Raw genomic sequence first — 23,986 nt, 5'->3', positions numbered from 1 at the left:
TTGGTTAAAAAAAAAAAGAGTGCTATGATCAACTTTGCAATTTAGGAAGATCACGGTTGGCAGTATTATAGAGGACAAATTAGAAGAAACAAATTGAAATCAAGGAGACCCAGCAGGAAGCTATGACAAGAGGAGAGTTTGACATAAGACCACAGCTGTGAGATGGGAAAGAGATAGATTTAAAAGAGGTCTGAGAGATGACAGATTTCCATACTACGAGGTGAGGGTGAAAGAGGAATCTAGGATAGCCAGCTGCCAGGTTTCTGATTTGGGCAATTCGTTAGATGGGTACAAACGAAAGAGTAGGCTTGATGTGGGGAGAAAAATGAAAAATTGTGGTTAATTTTCTACATTTTGAGATTCAGAGTACTTTAGACATCCATGTAACAATAATATGGATATGGAAGATAAGATCAAGGCGTGACGTAAAAGTATAGATATGTTCTTATGGTTTTGAAGGGGGTGAGGTCATCTAAGGGTAGTGTATGGGTTCTAACTTATTTTGAATTAATCCCTAGTTGAGGTCAGTATGCTGGCCAGCTGCTTCCAGAAGCCACATTTCCCATTGGGAAAGAATGGGAATATAAGTTTACACAATATACAGAGGTGATATACGGGGTGATACAGAGGGAGCCCAGTCTATACAGCACAGAGGGGCCAGGTGTGAATTGAGCAAATAACTCTTACTGGATTGTCATATACTTACTTAGTTCACCTAGAGCAGACCCCAGGGGTATTTCCACCTGTAGCAGATTCTTCAGGCTCTTACTAATTCAAACAAATAAAACAGAAAACAAAACTGGCCTAGAATGCAATGAGGAGGATTTGAGATGGATCTCTAGAAATGAAAAGGGAAATGGAACTCCTGCAAATAGTCCATTTCAATTTCCACAGGATGGAGAATTTGAAAGTACAGAGCATGATGAAAATATTGATGGTGATGAGAAGAACTTGAGGAGAGAAAGAATTGTGAAAAAGTTAAAAAAGGAACCAAGTGCAAATGTTAAATCAGCTGGAGAGGGAGAAGTGGAGAAGAAATCAGTTAGCCGCAGGTAAGTCAAGTATTGTGCTTCTAGTAGGTATCAGTGTATTTATCTTTTTGTACTTCATTTTAAATTAAGATTAAGTCCTCTATTCAATTTATTTTTTAAAACACAATTTTCATTGTGTTCGATATATATAACAGTTGTGCTAAATTAGCCCATTTGGAAGCCTAAAAGAAAATAGATTAGTTTTCAAGTAATTACATCAGTGATCCTATGAGTCAAATTCTACTTTATTTTTATCTGATCTCTTCTATAAATTTTTATATATGGGACCAGCAATATATTCACTATATATGGAAGGTTGTGTTTGTTTAATATCAATAAGAGCAGTAGAGTAATTGTATAGAACAAAAAGAGATAGCTTCAGATTAGGTGAGTAAAATTTGTCAAAACTGTTAAGAAAGTGTATGGGCCTAAAACCTTTTTTTTTTTTTAATTTTTTTTTTAAAAAATTTTAGGCGAGGCAACCCTTGGTTGACCTCACAGATTACAAGGATCTTGTCAGTTTACAATCCCTTATTTTTTTATTTTTTATGCCTGCAGCACCTGGTCTTCCTAGGTGATCTCCCATCCAAGTACTAACTTGCTTAGCTTCCGAGATCGGCTGGGGTAGGGCTTGTTCAGGGTAGCATGGCCGTAGACTGAAACCATTCTTAAATATCTTTTCAAATCTGATTTGTACTATATACCCCTTCTAATCTCAATGGTATCATAAAAGAAACTTAGGCAAATGTCTTATGATAAAGTTGTTGAATTTTGTGATTCAATATTTTATTCTCTTGAAATTAGACTTAATTGAAAAACTCTTTTGTGATCTTTTTATTATGACTTTATGGTATACATTTTAAATAATACTGCTTTAAAAAGTAATAGTATTTGCTTTGTTTTTGTTTTTGGATGGCCTACGTTTGGGGATTTAACTACATATAATCAACATTCTTTTTTTCTGTTATATTTCTCAGCCTCATATAGAAAAACTCAAAAGTTACAAGTATTTCCATGTTGTCATTGCTTAGCTCCTTTAATTTTTTCCTTTATGTAACCAGAAAAGTAATTCTCAGAAATTTCCACTGATGGTATAACCTTTTGCATTCAGAAATGGTACTTAGAAGTTACCTTAAACATCATTTTTTTCCAGTACCATTTATCTGACAAATAATCACTATTGAATAATTTAATATAATAGATTAACTTTTGGCCACCATTCACTGAAGATTTTTAGTGATCATGTATATGCTTATACATAAAAGGAGTTGATGAGCTTCTCATTAGCTCTGTAACTTTTAGTCAAATCATGAATATAATCAAGGATACCTTTTTCTCTCTCTCATTTAAGACATTTGTTTACTGATTTTTAATAGCTATGCATTTTTTAATGTGACAAAAATACATTTTGAATTAAATGAACCAATTATGTTATATTTAAATGTTTCCTTAAGTCCTCAACTTTATTTTGTTGGCCTTAATACACTTTTAAATACTTATACACCCTGTAATTAATAGAATTTATAATTTAGCAAAGCTGAATTTTCTTCAAGAACTAAAGAAAGCTTATTTGGCAAAATTTGCCTTAATAAATGGTGGAAACACCAATATTCTATTTGTAAGTGTTCTCCTCTTTCCAGAATTTTCAATATTCACATCTTCTCTTTCTCTTTAATCCTGTCTCTTCTACCTACAAAGAGAAATAAAAGAAAAATGAGGTCAGGAGGACATAGAGAATTTCTAAATGAAAACACAGTTTTTCACCCTTGTTTAGTAATTTCCACGATTGTCTCATGACCATTTAAGTACAAAAAGTTCCAAAATTGTTAGTGCTTTCGGTCAGCTACACCAGCTTCACTATAGTTTAAGTCTCAAGCTAGTTTTATATAAAAAAGAAGAAAGAAAAAAGAAAGAAAGAAAAAGAAAGAGAATGTCTAAGAGTCTTAAACAAATTGTAATGTGGTGAAAAAGATAATTATACTTAAAGGAAAATCTCTGCTTAGCCTAAGTCAAATTATAAGGGAAATAGCTGCCAGCTGAATAGGATGTCAGTATGAAATCATTTTCTATTTAAAAAAAAGCCGTCTTGCTATATACAGACTTTTCATCTGGATGTACTTGAAGTACTCTATTATCCTTCCGACATTCTTTTATTCAAGCAGTAGGGATCAGGGACTAGACTAGCCTACCAGCCCTTTGGCAAGGAGCCATTCAAAGTATAATTTTACTGAAATTTATTGGTATTACTTTTATTGGTAAAGAAACATTTGGAATCTGTTTAAGCTGTTTTTCACTTTGGATGTTAAGCCTACAAACAGTTTTGTTGATTACTTTATGTTTAAGCTGAGAATGATGTTTAACAATATAATCTGCAAAAAACTTACATCGAGTAGAATCTTTCCCTAATAATGTATTCTCAGCAATATGCCTAGTGTGTCGTTCCATTGAAAAGTACTTAGGGGTTCAGGGAAAAAAAATCCAAAGCTCTTCCTACCCTCTCTCCTTTCATTATACTTATTCTGATTTCTTTAGGATTTCTGTCCCTCGGTTCCTCCGTTTTCTAAATGCATCAGTCTCACTCTTATTCAGCCCACCTTCTCTAACCCTGTTCCTTGACTGCTGGATGTGATGAGCAAAATCACATAGCCATGTATAAGCTCAGCCTTAGCTGTGCCTCCAGTGCCTCTTCATTTTCAACTCCCCACGGTGCTTACTTCAGACTTCAAACTCACTCACTCATACTAGATCACCAGGCTTCCTGTTCTCTGAAATAAGAGTAATCTTTTTAACTCTTATTCTTTTCTCTTTTCACCCTTACACTTTTAGACCAATTCTTATCTTTCTCCTGTGCTTTAAAGCAGGGGTTGCCAACTCCTAGGTGACAGACAGGTACTGTTCCTGGCCTGTTAGGAACTGGGCGCACAGCAGGAGGTGAGTGGCCTGCCTAGGGAGGGCAGCTTCATCTGTATTTGCAGCCGCTCCCCAGCAATAGCATCACCCATCACTGCCTCAGCTCCACCTCAGATCATCAGGCATTAGATTCTCATAGGAGCACTGGTCCCCGGTGCCAAAAAGGTTGGGGACTGCTGCTTTAAAGGGAAAGGAATCCCTCTGCCCTTTCAAAATGATTCCATCATTTTTCTTTTGTCTTCAGTTTTCTGTCTTCACTGGTTCCTTGCCTTCAGCTTGTAAATAGACTTAAGCCTCTCCCAGCATTCAATAGTTAAAACAAACAAAACCACTCCACTTTATTTCCTGTCCCCACCTCCTTACTTCCCGTTTCTTTTTAAATGTATATCATTGACATTTCCCTTACCACTCCACTGAAACTACTCTCACTCAGGCCATCTAATTGACAAATGGCTGCTTTCCAATTTTTGTTTCTCTTGGTGTCTGTGCTGTGGATTTGGCATTTTTTATTTGTTCTTGCTTTAAACCCATCTCCTTTGAGAACCTGCTTAATTGTGATTCGTGGACCAACAACATTGATATCACTTGGGAACTTTTTAGAAATGCCCCCTCAGACCCCACCCCACAGTTTCCTAATCAGAATGTACATTTTAATCCCCAGGTGATTTGTATGTATATTAAAGTTTGAGAAGCACTCCTCTAAAATACTAATTTTTATCCTCACTGCTACTGGACTAGTTCAAGTTTATATCATCTTAGCTCCAAGGCCAGCAACTTGTGAGTACTTTCACTGACTCCCCTGGGCATTTCTATTGCACTTTCTCACACTTCTTTGATAGTTAGTATGCCATTAGGTTTTACTTTTTTTTTCTCCTTTGTGTACCTTATACTATAACTTTCTTGAAGGCAGAGATTGTGTTTGTTTATGTTTATATCTCTGTGGTCAAACATCATAGATACCTAAACATTTGTATGAACGAGTGAACAAAAAAATGAGTGAATTCTTTACAGACAAACCACTTTCTCCTCCAGATCTTGTAACTTGCTTGTGTTTATCACATGGGATTTATTGGTTTCCCTATCCCTTTCCTAGACTGAGCTCCTTCAGAGACTGTCTTATTTATCTTTACATCCTCTGAGTGTAGTATAGTATGCATAATGTAATTGGTTATTAAAGTATGTGTAATAAGTGGATAAATAAATGAATGAATATTTTGTGATTTATTAGAGGAATGGTTTTCACTCCTGACTGCACATTAGATTCACTGGGGGAATGTTTTTAAAAAATACTGGTGCCTGGGCCTCACCCCCACTAATTCTGAATCAGTTGAAGTCTGGGCACTTTCTTTTTTTTTTTTTTTTTTTTACTTTTTAACTTTTAATTAAAATATAATATATATACAGGATACATCTGTATGAATTATATTTCATAGAGCATATGTCATAAGTATACAGCTTGCTGAAATTTTACAAACCAAATGTACCCATATACTCATTCCAGATCAAGAAATAGAAGATTGCTGTTACCTAGAAATCTCCCTCTTGCCTTATTCTGGTCACTTCCCCGCTCACCTCCTAATAGTAACTACTTTTCTAACTTCTAAGAACATGCATTAATGTAGGGCAATAATACTTTGTAAAATAATACTTTGTAAAAGCTCTCCAGATAGTCTAATGTGCATCCAGGATTAAGAACCCTACTCCCCACCAAACACATACTCCCTTGATTACTTCTGAGGTGTAGAATAACATAAAAGTGGATTTAAAAAAATTATATTGTCAACTCATCTTTTCTGCATTCTAATAGGGATAAGACATTTATATCAGCTAATCTTACTTTTAATCTTTGAAAAAGATAAGAGCCAGTTTAGTGGAAACCAAGTAATTTTAGAAGAAAGAAAATATGATATTTGAATATTCCTAATGTTTTTAGAAGATGTGTGCTGGTAAGTATTTAAATCAGTGTCTTTCAACCTTTTCTGTACATCTGAATTACCTGAGAACAGGCCCCTCACCTGATCAAGTCATTCAGAATTTTTGGTATGGAACTATAGGAGTTTTAAAAATCACTCATGTTATTCTAATTTGCACTCAAGGTTAATTGAAAGTTTGGGGATAGTTGGAGTTTGTCCTTTGAAAAGTCCTATTTTAAAGCTTTTTGTAAAGAATCTCTTTTTTTGGCCTGTAGGTGGAGCTCAGCTGCTGCAAGTTAATCATGTAAACCAAATTGAGTTGTCTGCTCCACTTGTTTTTAGTATCTATGTATTTATAGCACAATAAATATCCAAACAGTAAAATTAGATGTAACAAGTAGACCAGATAGTAAAAAAAAAAATCAGTGCTTTGTTATGATGATTACAGTCATGGAAATTATATCTTTTATTGTATAATTTCTATCATTTGTAATTTTATTGTGATTATTCATCTAAATTATCTTTATCAAATTGAAATATAAGTAAAAGAAATCTTGACACACACCATCAAGTAGCAATCATTAAAGATTTGATAGTAATCGTTTAAGATTAACTAGAACGTTATTAGTTTTCATGTTCGAACAGGTTCTGTTTTGATCAGCTATGTTCTCTTCGTCATGTTTAGTTGACCGGCACTATTCCTTTTTTGGAAAACAACTCTCTTATTTGGTAAGGTTAAGTAGAATTTGTGTTTTACTCATGAGCTATCTGTATTAGGTTGACTAAATATGAAATATCTTACTATAATGTTAGCATCAGAGATTTAGATATAAATATTGCAGTTGACATTGAAGATCTAATGAGTTGGATAGAAATTTAAATTATGAAGCAAGGGATACTAGTCTTAAATATCTCCTGATGTCTTTGTGAACACTCAGATGAGCTGCTGCTAATTTTAGTCTCTCACATCTCCCTTTGTTGGGTTTGAAATATGTGACTAGGATTTCTTATGGAACTTTGAATAATTTTTCTCCCAGTACTTCTAGCCTTCTCAAAAACATAATCTTCCTCTCACTCTTTGGGAATTTTTGGGTCTTAATGTTTTCTGGTTTCTCTTTCTTCATGGTTAGACTTAGGAAGTGCAGAGCAGTCTTTGTACATAAACTTCATTTGCTTTAACAAATTAAAAAGATAATACACAAAAATTTTAAAAATTTAAGAGATAGTACACATTTTAAACGGTGGTACAAATTTTCAAAGAGTACCGTAATAAACATTGAAATCCACAGACATTCTAACAATCCTATTAAAACTGTTCGAATCATCATCGCTAATCAGAACATTTTACAAGCAAGGAATGAAATTAACCAGTTAGAGCATTTCTACTTTCTTTCACCTTCTTTGCCTCAAGATATTGTGCTGAGGCAAACAGTAAAAGAGAGAAGAAATGAAAGATCTAAATACTGGGTAATTGGTCTCTGAAGAAAGAAAATTTAACAATTATTTCTTTGGTATGGAGTAGTGGTTGTTCAAATATTGTATTTTCAAGAACTATTTGGGTTTAACAGCAGATATGAAGCTTTGGAGCAGTCCTGATTTCAATGAAGCTTGCATTTATTAGAACTTGATTTTTATTTTTTATATGTTCTTTCCTAACCAATCATTCTAATTCTCAAATATATGTTACTCTCATTGCAAGTCACCATGCAGAAACTGCTACTTGCCAGACAGTGCTGGGCTCCAGGAACATGAAAATAAGGAGAAACGGTTTCTGTCTGCAAACTTTCATAATATAATGTAAGAGTAAGAGTTACAAATAACTCTTACAATTCAGTATGGCAGGTGCTCTTATAGAAGTGCATGCAAAGAATTAACAGATATTAAGTAGGCAATATGTATTTTAGGAAAAGTTCAAAATACCAGGTTAAAATACGGTTGAATATAAAATTGCCATATTTGTAGGTCCAGAATATTCAAATAGCAATTTCATAAATTTCACCCTAATCCTAGTAAGATAAACTATTTTTAGAGCCAGTATTGAAAAGAAATAACATTTTAACATTAAGTCCAACCCTTTAAATTAATGTTACATAATCTCCCAATATAGACTAGATAGTTTATTGCCTTTACCTGTTATGTGTAACATTTTGGGATAGTAACAATTATAATATAAATCATACTATCACTTGCCATTTCTGGCAAGCTTCCATTTTTCTTCTGTTTGGATCTTTATAGGAAGAAATTTGGATATTCTGGACAAAAGAGTTTCTTGGGCTGTTTAAAATAAAAAAACCACTTTAAAAATGTCAAGTTAGTTCACTGAGAACCTTAATCCATATCCAAAGAATCACCTTCTAAATAAAACAAAAAATTCCTTGAATTTCAGTTACTTCAGAAATATGACAACTCTACTGTTTTTACAATTAGATTTTGTATGGCAGACAGGAAGTAATGAAATGCACATGTGGGGGAGATTCTGTCAAAATAGGGAAGAGGTATTTGCTTCTCTTTAAAATGTATTGACTTGTATTACCCTTGAGAGAGGTACATTCTATTGATCTTGCAGTATCAGTTGTTTATAAGGAATGGAATTGTACACTTGAAATGTAGTATTGAGATTATGTGCAGAAAAACATTCTTTAAGTTATTCACTTGAGGAAGTGTTCTCTACCCTGGAACACATAGAGTCACGTTTAAAAGTTTTGAATTGTTCGTTGCTTTCCTACCTTCTTAGTCTTCCTAATGAATTTGCCTGTAAATTAAATTGGCAAGTACAGTTTGGGTAAAAGAAGGAAGTGAAGGTTCACCCAAGATGCAAAGTTCTCTGTTTAACAAGAAGTTAAAAGCACATGAAATTACACAAGGACCTGACAGAAAATTATAGTTAGTGATTTCATTTTTTCTATCTCTAGTCTTTTTTTCTGCCCCCTTCCCCTCTAAAGCTTTACTACTTTTCAGATATCACTTCCTTTTTGCACATTTTGAGTTCTTCTTTGCACTGGGCACTGTGCTAGGTCCCAGGATACTCACGTTTGTAAGTCTTAGTGTCTTCTTAAGTTGCTTAGTGTCTAGTAAAGACACTAAGACAGTCATATAAGCAAATAAGGACAGTGAAGTGTTCATAGGCACTCTAGCCAGAGAATTGTTCTGTTATTCCACAAATGTTTATTGTTTTTTCTACAGTGTGACCAAGCATTTTGCTAAATCAATTTATTTCTTTAATTTAACCCCTATGACAAATCTTAATTTGTATTATTATCATTTTACAGATGGAAAAAAATTAGATTTAAAGAGATTAAGTGACTTGTGGTTAGAAAGTGACAAAGCCAGTACTTGAACTTGCAATGGTCTGACACCTCTGCAGAAAGGGGTCAGCCAGGACCAAATCATATGTGTGCAACTAAAATGTAACTCACATGGAATGCTTCTAGCAAAGGTGTAACATTATTTTAGAAATATTACTCTATATTAGTGTAGGGGATGGATTAGAGGAAGGAGACAGAAGCAGAAAGACAAATTAATAGATTATTATCAGCCCAAGGGAGGAGAGGTAGCAAGGGTCTAGCTAACTAAGGTAGTATCTGTGGAGATGGATTTGAGGAATATTAAGGAGATAACAGATTGGTTGTAGGAAATGTGAAGGGAAATGATATAGTCCAGTGACTCCTAGGTTTATGGTTTAGGTAACTTCCTTAATGGTGGTGATAAGCACTGAGGCAGGAACCCAGGATGTCTTAGTGCTGCTCCCCTCAGGCATTTTTGTCCTGGTAGTCCTTTCTGATATGCCTCAGTGTCTGTACACATAAGCATACATCCTGAAGTGTTTCTTATTTAGTTGCTCTCTTTATTTGTCATCCTAAGTAAGGTAATGCTATGGTAACAAACAATCACCAAATTTCAGTGGCTTAAAACAACTAATGTTTGTTTTCTTGGATCTTACTTCATCCTAATGGGATCTGTGAATCTGTTCCAAAGCATTTTCATTCAGGGACCCAGGATGAAGGAAATAGCCTCTTTCTGAGAGGCATGGCAGAGGTAAAAGAGCCATGATGGAATATATGCTAGCTCTTAAAGCTTTTACTTAGAGGTAGAATACATCACTTCACCACTTATTGGACAGAGCAAGTGATATGGCCAAGCCTGATATCCATATGGTGGAGGATAAACCTTTCACAGGGAGGAGCACTGTATTCTTACAAGCAATAATACAATCTACTACAGTCTCTGTGCTTTAGCCACGAATTGCTCTAGATACCTGTGACTATGTAAAAAATTTAATCATTGTCTTCCTGGCAAACAGGACAAAAAGAAATAAAGATTACATGATCACCATTACCTGAATTTTAAAAAGGATATCAATTCCTAATTTTGTCAAACTTTTAAAAAGTACAAAACCCTAAAGAAAATTTTATCTTCTCGGAATTATCTTTACACAAGAAGAACATAGTGAATATCTTCCACCAGTTTCACAGGTAATGCAAAATACTTCATATGTATAAAATATTAAATTATAAGGTTTTTTTGGATATTTTAAGGATCCTTTGGTTGTAGGGAATAGAAACCTATTCAAATAACCTCACATAAAGGGAATTCTATATAAAAGGTTAGGGAAGTTACACAGAATCTAGATAAAAGAATTACATACAGGCTTCACAGGAAAGGAAGTTGTCAGAAACTTCTATTTTCTCCCTTCCTCTGAAGCCTCAGACTTTCTGCTATTCTCTGTTCATTTGTTCCATTATCTTTTACAGTCTTGTGTTTTCTCCGGAGGCCTTTCTCTTGCAATTCAGTTCTTCAGAAGTAAATTAACTTGATTTCTGTGTCCCAAATATAAATTCTCAGGAGAGAGAATCTTACTGACTTGGCTTGGGTTAGGTATTCATTTTGTTATGTATTGGAGAGGATAATGAAGTGGAGGGCAGTCAGAAAGCCATGAAGTATGTGGGTGTGACAAATATGGCTAGTTCTTCTGTCATCTCTCCTTCCCTTCTTAGTACTATAAACTCCAATTTTTAGCTAGGCTCATGACTACCTAGCTAAAAGACATTCACGAGTCTCCTTTGTAGCTAAGTATGGCCTTGTGACCAAATTCTGATTAATAACTGTGTCAGACTTTCAGTCAGCCTTTTTTAATGGGAAGAAGAAAGGCTAGCCTTCCTTCATCCCTTTCTTCTGCTACCAGCCAGGCCACAGGCTAAAATAAAGTATGGATGGCAGAATGACAAGGCCTGGGTCCTTGACGACTTAATGGAACCACTATTCCAGCATTCATTGCCTATCTGGACTTTTTCTATGTGAAGTAAAATAACCTCATGTTGTTTAAACCACATATATTATTTGGACTTTTTGTTAAGTATAGCAGAATCTAAACCTATATGCTACAGTAAAGCTCTTTCTTCTGTGCTGTAGATAGATAGGCTCTCTAAGGTGGAAATATGGGCAGGGAGGAAATGAAGAACTGCTTCTTTATTCCCAGTGCCTTTCTTAGTTGATTTCCTTATTGTTCTTGGAAGAGAATCATGTTAATTAATAACATCCAACACCTTCACCTCCCTTCTCACCTGTGGCTGGTCACTTTGCTTCTTATTCATTAGGAAAACAAGTAGCAAGAGAACTTCCCCATTTTCCCACTACTAGATGTACTCATCTGCATCTGAATCCATATTCTTCTAGCAAAGACAACCCTTTCGCTCTGTGCTTTGGTCCTCACACCCTTTCACTCTCTTATACACTTTGGCCAAGTATTATCTACCTTACTATTGTTCACCTCATACCAGACATGTTGTCTTTACTGTTCCACAGACACACCAAGCTCATTTTTCTTTTAGGCCTATGCACTTTGAGTTACCTTGGCTCGAAACTTTCTTCTCTGAGATATTCTTAGTAACTATTGCTTCTCTTCATTCAATTCCTTGCTCAAGTAACATCTCTTCAGAGAGATCTTTTCACACTATTTAAAACATGAATGATCCAAATGACCTAGAGACAAATTTAAAAAATTTTTTGACTTTTACAAAATGCATATTGAAGACCCACTCCCCTCCAACAAACAAACAAAAAGTCATTCAGTATATCTAGTATGTGATTTGCTCATAGTTCTTTAGCCAGTTAATTAGTTATGAAAATACATGTTATTTAACCTTTCTTTATATATTAGGAACATAGATGAATAAAGGTAAATGAAGTTAAAAAGCAAGTTTGGATCTAGATTATCTATCTTTTTCTGGGCTCAGAAATTTGTAGAAAACAATGGTCACTCTATTTTAGGGAGACAAAATGACAGGGTTCCTTCTCCTAGCCAAAATCAGTTTTTCTACAGTTCTACAACTTTTTAAGAACAACTGCTATAGTGTTTCATCAACATTAATCTTCTAAATGAGTGGATTTTGTTCTATTTTGTTAGCCTTATAGAATTTTTGCCTTTATTTAAGCTTGTCTTTTAAAAAGTAGACACAACATAAACTATTCACTAATGACCTACTTTAAAGAGTAATCTCACAGAATTTATTACAGTTCTTTTCTACTTTTTTGCCAGTTCTGATATGTTAGTAATATTTGATCTCCCTCCTTAGTCTTTATTTAGATATCACTATACCATGTATATCACTTCATTAAATATATGTGTACATTTATATTGATTTCAATCTGTTTACTATTAAATGCACTTATTTGATTTATTTTTCTTCTCAGTTTTTTTAAAAAAGATTCTTAAAACATTTTCCTGTTTTTGCTCATTGCTAATTTTGTGATGTCAACTTAGTCTGATTTCTGTTTTAAAATTTATGGTGCTAATTTAGCACCATAAATTTAAAGAATTGTCTAGTTTTTGTCTAGTTTCTTTAAAGAATTGTCTAGTTTAAACAGTCTCAAATTTATTATATGGTAATGGGAAGGTTTCTGTTCCTACTGAAAAAAGTATTTTTTCATGGTCAAAGGCATAGATATTAATTGGCATATGAGGTTAAGTACTGAGTCATTTCTTTTTAATTTGTTTTTTCAGTTCTAGAAATTCAGTAGATCAAGGTATATATGTACTCAACAGATAGGAAGTTAGAGTTGTTCTTTGCTTTATATTTGATTTTCTTGAGTCTACGAAAAAGAATGTTTTCTTAACTTTAAAAGTTATATAATGACTTCTTGCCAATTTCTTCTTCCTTTTAGATAAGGATTTACTTTTTTAGTTTTATTAATCATTACATATTAATAGAAAATTTTCGGATATGCTTATTTGTTCGCAATATTGACAGTAACTTTAAATACCTTAAGGACAGGCTTTGTTTAAGGGAGTTAAAAAGAAAACCTTTGGCTTCACTTCAAAGAATTATGAAAGATATAGTGTAGGCCTCAGACAAAGACTACAGTGTTACAGTCCTTGTATTTTATATCCTGCAGCTGTTTGGTAAAACTAAGTTAGTTTTTAGGTACAGTTTGTATGTACTTGCCCAGTCACCTAAAAAAAGATATGTTACTGACCTGCAAAAGTATGTTTAGTGAGATAGAAGGTGAGAATCTCACCTTGATACTGCTTGAGAGTAGCGCAGAATTAGAGATCAGGATAACATTGCATAGTTATTCACTAGCCTGAATTATTTAGCTTTATGCTCATTATTATAGTCTAGGTATGATTTATCAATGTTCTAGTGAAGTTTTTAAAATTATATTTTCTTTCTTTTAGTTTTTAGCCTATAGTATATAGTATGGAAAGAATGTTGAAACAAAACGTGTTTACATTTTAGTAGATATTTAAAGGTCTTTGCAGCAAATTAGTTTTTACAGCAAATTAGTGATGAAAATACACATTTCCTACATGTTAGGAGCATATGCGAATAAAGGTAAATAAAGTTAAAAAGAAAGTTTGGATCTAGATTGTCTCTTGTTTTCAGTGCTATCCTCAGACGTTTGCAGAAGACAGTGGTCACTCTACTCTAGGGAGACAAAGTGAGAGGATTCCTAGCCATACTAGCCTTGTTTCTAAGCTGTGCTAGTCAATAGCAATAATTTTCGGTAGGAAGAAAGGAATGTAACACCTATTATAGTACTTAAGCATAGCCTGTAACAAAACTTAAGCACTTAAGACCTTGAGTGGAGTTATAACCTAAAGATGGTTGAATTGCAGCATCACTGCTTTGGGTCTTTGGTGTTATGGCTATAATATTGAAGGATGTTTGAATTACCTTAATTCATGGAATTTAAAGCAATAGAGAGCCTTTTGTGATATGTAAAAGCTCCTACTAAGTACTTTTTATAAAACACTGATTAAAATACTATTTACTCCAACAAAAGAAGCATGAAGGGTGTATTTGTATGAGAAAATTAATTTCAGTTTGTTCTTTTAAAAAGTTTTTAAAGTAACATTTTAAGAATGTAAGTCCATATCATATGTATCTTTGAATATTTGTACTTCTTTAAAACACTGTAACTGCTGAAGTTTAGTATAGGTGAATAACGGACACCTAAACCAGGTTAAAACAAAATGAAAAGATTAAAATGAAAAGATTAAAACCCCTATAGAGCTATAAACCAGACATGGAAATAAATTATGCCAACAAGATTCACCTCATCTGGGCACTTTAAGGTGGGGAAACTCCAGTTTCCAGGCGGAGCCATTGTCTAATCTCGGTATATTATTGCATGCTACATCATTCTTTTTCTGCTTTACAGTAATCAAGTTCTGCTTAACTTTTTTTGGTTGTTGTTATATTTCTATTTCTGATTCTTAAAACAGAAAAATCCTTATATAGAGCTATGATACCTTGAGCTTGAGTGGCTACTTAAGTATATGCTATTTACCAAAATCTAGAGCATTACATACTTAATAAATCTTAAAAAGGGGAAAAAAATAGCCAAAGAATAGAGAGATAAATCAATGGAACAGAATACAAAACCCAGAAATAGGCTCACACAAATATAGTCAGTTAATTTTTGACAAAAGCGCAAAGACAATTTGATTGAGAAATGATAATCTTCTCAACAAATGATGCTAGAACAATTGGAGATCTATATGTAAAAAAAAATGAACCTAACATGTATCTCACACTTTATACAAAAATTAACTAAAAAACTATTAAGCTGCTGAAAGAAAACATAGGACAAAATCTGTATGAACTTGGGTATGATAATGAGTTTTTAGACAAAAAACAATGAAGTCCACTGATAAATTGGACTTCATCAAAATTTTAGAAGACTGGCTCTGCAAAAGATGGTGTTAAGGGGATGAAAAGAAAGCCATAGACTGGGAGGTATTATTTGAAATTGTATATCCGATAAAAAGACTTGTACCCAGAATATATAAAGAACTCTCTTGTTTAAAACTCAAAACTAAGAAAATAAACCAATTTAAGAAATGGACAAAAGATCCGACTAGATATTTCACCACAGATATGTGAGGCAAACATTATATGAAAATATTTTATATGTTCATCCTTGCTGAGATAGACCACCATTGTAAGCAAAAAAAGGACTTAAAAATTTATTTGTATTATTACTTTACATTTTAGTATATAGTAAATAAGGAGATAGAAAAACACAAAGTTTAAAGCTTATTTGTTTTAAAATGTGGAACTTCATTAATTACTTCTACCTACAGGGAACCTAGAACTCACTTTCTAATTCTGGCTCTTAGTTTTGTATTTTACATAAAATGCTGACGTTGCCCACCAAAGCATAGGAGCAGAGTGATATTATTGCAAAAAGAGTAAGGGAAGAATGGTGAAGCTAGAGAGCTTTCCAGTTTCCTTTGATTGCATTTGCAGAGTTTAACTTACTCCGGATTATTCTCCAAGTAATGGACAATCTAGGATTTTAACACAGATATGTTTGACTTGACTGTCATATTATACCTCCCCTGAGATGAGGCATAAAAAATGAGATATTAGAATGATGGACCAAGGATGTAGATAGTATATGCAAGGGGACAGATGAGAGTTTGATATCCTGATAACTATAGGAACTTGTGTACACATCTGTAGGAAGCGTAGTATAAAGTATTAGAGAAATAGACTGAGGCCAGATCAAGATGGGCCTTGTATGGCATGTTTAGAAACTGGAGTTTGTCTTTTAATTGGTAGAAAACAGTATTAAAGTTTAAAATTGGAAAGTGACATGATTAGGTTTTCATCTTAGAGGTAATGATATGGAAAATAAATAATAGGGAGCCAAAACTAGAAGTTGAAGAGACAGACTAGGAGACTGCTTTAATGGTCCAAGGCCAGGTGAAATATGGCGAAAACCTGAATTAAGGCAATGTTCTATTTGCTAGGTAGTTTGCATTCAGCAAACATTTTTTTCAAAGATCTACAATATTCATGTGGTAGATATAAAAATAAAAAAAGATACTACCCTTGTCCACAAAAAAGCTCTCAGCTGAGCCAGATAGATAGCCATCTGTACACAATGAGCTCTCTATAGAACAGAGGTTCAGAGAAAGTACAGTAGCTTCATGGAAGCGGGAGAGATTAATTTTGACTTTAGGGATCAGGAAGTCTGTATGTTATGCAAAGGAGACAGCATTAATACCAGGCCTTGAAGAAGAGGGAGAGTTTGAATAAGAGGAAATGGGTGGGAAAGGGAATTTCCAGTAGAGGAAACTGAGAAAAGTACAGAGTGCATTTGAAGAGCAATCTGTTGCGACTGGAAATGTAGTTGGAAATAAAGCTGGGAAGACAGGTTGGGACCAGATTGTGAGGTACTGTCCAGGATAGTAAAGTGCAGATATTACTCATTTGGCTTTATTTATGTGTTAATTCAAGTGTTCAAATAAACATAGATTAACCTCTTTTTTCAACTAGAATAAATCGGTTTGAAAAATTCAAGGTTGGGTGAATATTGGATTTCTACATTGTGGGGGAGGAGTAATTTGAGTAGGAGGGTTTGGTGAGATTACTATATTAGATAATTGTGTTTATTTTACTTTTTATAATTTGAAAATGAATACCAAATCCCTATAGTAAATGAGGTGGTCAGTTTAGGGAGAGGAATGAATCTACTTAGTGGCAAGATGAAAAATTTTATTTCTAGCACTATGCTAAAAATGTTATTTATGTAATGAATCCTACTCATATTTAATGACAACTGCAATCTATGAAGACTTAGATTCTGATCTCAGTATCCTTTAGTCTAAATGAGATCTGAACAAATCAACATTTCTGAATCTGTTTCCTCATATGTAAAATATGTAAAATAATACATACCCTTCCTATCTCTAGGGGTATGGTCAGGTCAAATGAAATAATGTATATGAAACTTCTTTTAAAATGTGATGCCATTGATAGCTATGATGATAGAGCTTAAAGTACCTTTGATGCCGCACAAAGCAACCCCTTTCATTTAACAACCATAGAAGAGTTCACTTTCTGATATCCACTTCCAACGACGGCATATTTCAAAATAAAATGAAAAATTAATTTGTCAAGTAATTGACAGTAGTTATTAAGTATGTATGGCAACCAGCGGAGTATTTAAGGGGACATATGTTTTTAAGGGGTATGATACCAATGAAGCAGAAAAGATGAACCCAGTCCATGGGGACAATCTAGGGGGACAAGCCAAGTCAATCTAGAAAGAGAGTCGCTGCTGTCCTTCATTAGCCTCTTGGTTCTCCCACCTCCTATATCCTATCCCTTTCTTGACTACAGAGAATGTACTCGGCATAGATGCGGTTAGTGCCTAAATCATGCTCTGTAAATTATGAGCACAGGAAATTACTTAAGAAAGTAATACATTAAAAAGTACCAAATGGCATAGACAGACTGAGTACTCTAAATACATGGGAAATTCCAAGTAAAATATTGTTAAGTCAGATGAGGTTAATTGGTATTCCTGAAGGTGTGTGTTAAGGCACGTTTATACTGCCAACAGGCAGAACTTAACTGGAATAAGTTTATTGTAGGAGTAATTTTGCTAGTAAAAGAAATGCTCTCTTCTAAGATAATGGGTTTGCTAATTAGTTGTGTTTTACTTAAATTGTTAATTACTATTTTTATTTCATTTTGAATGTTTATAAAAATGGAACATTATTTTTGAGAACATCCTGTTTATAATAAAAACTTAATGACAACTTCATAAAACAAAAATAGCATGTGTCTACAGATGTGATTATGGACATGTTCACTTAAGGAAACAAATTTAAAAGATAAAATTCTAACTTTAGCTAGTGTATGCAACTGTTTTATTTTAGAAAGATAAATGTCCTGCTGAAAACTCAATGATGACATTTATTGCTTAGGAAAGCATGTTGCTTTAGTTTTTCCTTCTATGTGTTTTTTAATATAGCACTTTATTAAACAAAAAACTTTTTAAAATGAAATATTGTCACTTTTTAAAATGAAATATTGGTGATAAAGTTTTTTTGTCTACTCTTAATATTGTGATTCTGCTTGAATACTTACAATATTAGAACTTTGCTTTGCCAAGAGTTTTAAGATACAGCTTGAATTTTAAGATACGATTTTAAAGGATTTTTTCATATTTGACTCATTTGTGAATGGAATACTTTTATGGAATGACATTACTTGATTTTCTGCGTTTGAAAAAATGATTGATAAGCAGGACTACTAAAAACAGTATTGCAGATTGTGACCTGAAAAAGAGGGCTTAGCCATGGAGTGTGAGCCGGAGCTTCACTCCAAGCCTTGTGCACTGGTGAAGAGCCACATTAGCCCCAATGACTGGGTGTAGTTTTCTAATCTTTCAGCCAAGAAAAGGTATTTATTTACTAGGTGGTTTCCCTAGAAGGGGGTACCCTTTTCTAATTCACTTTAAGGTACTTCATATGCTAGCCTATGGATAAATTTAAGTAAAAGATAATGAGCAGATAGGTATGGTGGTATGCTTTCCATGTGATTGCTACAGCACTATGGCAGATTTTTAGTGACATGTAAGGCAAGTTGGAGACAGTATATTGCAATTGGAGGAGCTCTGGAAGGGGGTTTTGGAAACTAAGAGGATTCGAGTTCCTACACGGCTTTTTTTCCAACTGTTTGACCATGGTGTTCTTTTCTTGAAAATGAAGGTATTGAACTACCTTCCACCTTTCAGGGTGCATCCAGCTCTCAACTTACATGAAAGTTTTATCTGGAGCATCGTAGGCAAGGAGAAGTTGGAGATGGGAATTTTCCAAACTGGTACATCTTATATGTCATTAAAAATCCTTGAGATATCTACTTACATGATCTATAATATAATAGTAAGTCTTGAAATCAAGTAGTCCTCCAACTTTCTTCTGTTTACTTATTTTCAATTTAATTTGCTCCCCCTTTTCTTCTTTTTTTCCTTCTTTTCTGTTTTATTGTTTTTTAATTTAGTTTAGTTTTTTAGCTTCTTATGCTGGAAGCTTAGATACCTGATTTTGGACTTCTCTTCAAATGTAGGCATTTAAAGCTCTAAATTTCCCTCTAAGCACTGCTTTCTGGGCATTTCACCAATTTTAATATGTTGTTATGATAGTTAATTTTATGTGTCAACATGTTAGGCTATAGAGCCTGGTTGTTTAATCAAACACTAATACAGGTGCTGCTGTGAAGGTATTCTACAGATGTGATTAAAGTCTACAGTCAAAAAATTATCCAAGATAATCAGGGGAGCAGATTGAATCAGTTGAAAGCAGCAGAGCTGAGACACCCCCCACCCCGACAAGAAACTCCATTGTGGAGAGCAGCTTCAGCTTGTGCTGTGCAGAGAGTTCTAGCCGGCCCTGATGGCCTGCTTGCTCACATGCTTGATCCAAATCTCTTAGATTTACTTGTATATATATATATATATTTTACATATATACATATATATGTGTATATAATATAATATAATATAATATAATATAATATAATATAATATAATATAATATAATATATATATTTTTTCATTCCACTGGTCCTATTTCTTGGTTGAATTTGGATTGGTAGAAAAGTGCTTTCAATTTTACTCTGTGCAAAATATATCCTAATTTCCTTATGGCCTCTTCTTTGACCTATGGGTCATTTAAAAGTGTACTCTTTGTATTCCAAATATCTGGGAATTTTCCAGATATTTTTCTGTTACTGGTGTCTAAATTAATTTTATTATGGTCAGAGGACATATTCTATATGATTTCAGTTATTTTACATTTGAGACTTGTTTTTTTGGGCCAGGATATGGCTTATCTTGGTGCATGTTCCATGTGCACTTGAAAAGAATGTGTATTCTGCTGTGGTTGTTTGGAATGTTCTGTCAATGACCTCAGTATTTTTGATGGCACCTTAGACTTGCGTTTTAATGCTTAAGTTATACCTGGAAGCTTACAAATTCCTTTGATCAGATTTTTCGAAATGAGCTTATTTCTGAAAAACTAAAAGACCAAGCAGTAAGTTCTGACTTTATACTTCATTAATTATTTTAATTAATAAGTTAATAGTTATTTTTCGTTTTGTTTCTTGCTACTTTAAGGTCATATTGTAAATGTCTTTTGCTTTTAGTTTTATCCTGTGCAATACTTAGAAATCTTTCTGTTTCCTTTTGATTATCCAAGAATAAATTTTTAGTTGGTAAATTTTCTTGGACTTGTCCTATTTAATTTTCTTCAGAAAATTGTGCGTGTGTGTGTGTGTGTGTGTGTGTGTGTGTGTGTGTGTGTGTGACTTTTGTTTTCTTACTCTAAGAACTGATAAAGTACGTGGAAATGAAAAATCAGTATATTATTCTTTGGAGCAATTTTTTCCCATCTTTAAGAAAGCATTATTAGCCAGGGTTAAAACGGCCTTTTGAATTTTCAATGTGTTTTTCTTTTAAACAAACTCATTGAAAGAAAATACAAAGTTAAATAAAAGCAAGTCTTTGGATCCTTTCCTAAGAAGATTCTCTATATTATTTCCTTGAATTATATGCTTCTACTTATGATTAATCTACAATTTTATGTAATAAATGTTGTAAATTTCTGTAATGAGTGGAAGATAGATTAGATAGCCTGTTAAGTTTCAGTGAATAGGGAATATTACTTAAATTTGAGACTTGGAAGATGCCTGAGAAGCCATCTGATATAGGATCTCACCCAGCCCCAGAACTCATTTTACTGGAATTTATTTCATGTCATAAAGCGTTATACCATGTTTGTGTGGGATTTATTTTTCCATGTTGTTCCTTTTCTCATTACCATTAGTAATTGAAACCTGACTATAAAAAAGAGACTCATTTGTAGGAATCAAAATGTATTATGTTGTTGTAATGGAAAGAATATTGCTTCGGAGTCAAACAGGCTGAGGTTGGAATACCAGCTGTGCCATTTTTTAATTTAGTGTCTTCGATTGAATTATTTAATCTGTCTGAGCCTTGGCTTCTTCATTTTAAAATAGGAATAAAAATACCTGTTTTACCAGATTCTTGTATGAGGAGATGAGTTGATAGGTATTCTATAAATCATAGTTATTATAAATCACATCAGTTATAATATCTTTTTATTTTTAAGATACTACATACTCATTATAATATACTCTAATATATTTTCAGGACCTTTTAGATGATTCTAAATACTGTTGATTTTACTGTTTGAATTTCTTAATTTAAGAAAAAATGATTAATATATAATACATTTTTTAAATAGCAAGGATGAGTCATTTATACTACTTTCGTTTTCTCATCAAGTAGCATTTAATCTTTTGTTCCACTTAATTTTTCTATGCCAAATATTCACAGCACCTAAATAAAATTATGGAAGTATAAAGTTGGAAGATCCATATTGACTCTCTCATTTTACAGGTAAAACTTTTAAAGGATAAGTGACTTGATCAAGATTATTTTTTTACTGTCAACCGAGGTAGTCTCAATGAGTCTGAATGTGAATCTGGCATACTTTTTCCTGTACTTCACTCTGAAAGTTTCCAAACCACTCCCCAGTCTATAATAACATATTAAATTGTATAAGCAGCTATTGAATTCACATTTTTCTTCCACTCACTTAATAGTTAATAAAAAAGGGTATGTGCAAGTGAAAGGCCTGGAAACATCTAGGGAAGTGGTCACAGCTTCTGCCAGTGGTCATCTGGTATATGGTAAATATTCAACCATTCCTAAAGGAATGAGTGTGTGTTGAATCTATGATCATGCAAATGATAGTACCAGTAATGATACAAAACAAAAGTGTGATTTTTACTATTTTAATATTTATTTAAGACAAATTTTATTACAAAAGAATAATTAGGATATTAATGTCATTTCTTATAAAATGATTTTTGTTGATTTGGATTTTCTAAAAACAGGCCTTACCTATACCTTCTAAGACATATATATATATATTTTTATGTTAGGTCCAAGAAATTTAGTCAGTTTCCAATTTTAGAATTACTGGCTTAATGTCAGCGTGCTTACTGACTTATCTTATAAATGAATCATACTTGAACTTACTGACTTATCTTATAAATGGATCATACTTGAATGTTATGTAGAACTAAAGAAAAATTTCCTATGAAACAGGCTGTAATTGATAATTGGTTTTCTGCAGTTTGAGAAGTTTAATTTAGGATCTATTGGAATGTTACTATGGAAAAAATGGCATCAAGAAATAAATTATGTAGCCTATATTTGGATACACGTACAAGGTGTGTGTGTGTGTGTGTGAGCACACATGTGTGTGTAAAATCTATGAAATACCATTAGAACTACACACAAGGCCACACATTCAAAATTGCTGAAGATATCCTAACAGTAATTTCAAGGGCAGGTCTGGGGAAGGAGAATCATTTTAATCAGTTTATTCACTTAGTTTTTTGGTTAACAGTTAACATTTATTGAGCATCTGCTATGTGAATAGGGCATATTTTAAGAAGCTTTTATCTCAGCTGAGTCTCTTTTTTTTTTGAAGCTTTTAAAAAACATTTAATTTGGAAAAAAACCTAACGTTACAGAAATATTACAAGAAAAATCCTAACGTTACAGAAATATTAGAAGAAAAATCCTAACGTTACAGAAATATTACAAGAATAATAACAGCACTCAGATTCACCCATTATTAACATTTTATCCCATTTGCTTCATCATTTGCATCATCTTTATATCAATCTGTATAATATTTTTGGATCATTTGGTATTAAGATTCAGCTGGATCTTTAAGGATAGGTAGGACTCGAATAGGTAGTATATTACATTATGTAGTTCTTATATTAATATTTGCCTTACATTATAAATATGGCCTGTTAGTGAATCACACATTTAATTTTGTGTTCTTCAAACATTCAGGAGTACTCAAATAGGTTTACTGGTCATTTGACCCTTATGGCTTTCTAATTTATTATTACTATTTTTCACTTAGCAAAATACTACTTTTTTAAATGATGGATAACAATTTCTTGAATTATAGAATTATAATTGCCAAGCTGATTTTCATGTTTGTGGTTAGTACATTCTCTTCCCATTAGGGAAATAGGGGTCTTACTTCAGAAGCAAAACGGAGCTCCGGAAGATTAGTGACTATGGAAGTAGCCAAGGGCTATTTTGTCACATAAAATATTGTGCTCATGGGTTGAAATTTCATAAAACTAATAATTTTTACTGCTTCATCAAGGATATTCTTAAGTGAAAAATTTTTTTCTTTATTGCCTGGCAGTGACAAATACAATGACTTCTAGCACGTGTGTTTTCACTGCCTTGATTCATACTACACAGTTTTACCCATCGTTGCTTTTGTACAATCAATGCAAATGTCAAAACAGTGTGAAGGGCAAATCACACCTTAATATAACTATTATTAAAATAGTTTTTACCAGGTGGACTCTCCTGAAATGGTTTTAGGGTCTTCCAGGATCCACAAACCATACTTTGGGTACTGCTTGTATAGTGATTTAAGTGCATGTAGGATAGCCCCTAGACCTAAATGAATCTGGCTCTAGAGGTCTGGGGCAAATAATTACCTCAGCTACCTGGCGTAGAGTAAGCCTATGTGTTTGCAAATTATTATTTTGTATTATACAGATTAATTCTGGATATTTGAAAACGTTATTCAGGTTCATCTCACAGGTTTCAAATCAACTCATACTGAAACCAGACCAAATAGATGGTACATATTTTAGTTCTGAAGACCTCAGAGACAGTTTTTTGTGTGCCTTGTTTATACTACTTCAGGTTTCAGAATATTCTTTGAATTGCTTTGCTAACAGTGATAGAGGACTTAATGCT

General features: G+C 33.3%; 1 protein-coding gene across 1 annotated transcript in view; it reads left to right on the top strand.

The window, feature by feature from the left end:
* CWC27 (CWC27 spliceosome associated protein homolog) overlaps nucleotides 1-23,986 on the top strand; it is a 175,745-nt gene that overhangs the window by 32,291 nt on the left and 119,468 nt on the right. Inside the window, exon 10 of the mRNA XM_011371091.2 lies at nucleotides 895-1,052. Within this exon, the coding sequence (XP_011369393.1) occupies nucleotides 895-1,052 (158 nt within the window). The remainder of the gene's footprint in view (nucleotides 1-894; nucleotides 1,053-23,986) is intronic.

Source organism: Pteropus vampyrus, unplaced genomic scaffold (assembly GCF_000151845.1).
Source record: "Pteropus vampyrus isolate Shadow unplaced genomic scaffold, Pvam_2.0 Scaffold182, whole genome shotgun sequence".
Lineage (NCBI taxonomy): Eukaryota > Metazoa > Chordata > Mammalia > Chiroptera > Pteropodidae > Pteropus > Pteropus vampyrus.
Note: the sequence above shows the minus strand (reverse complement) of the source record. Positions and strands in the feature narration are given on the sequence as shown.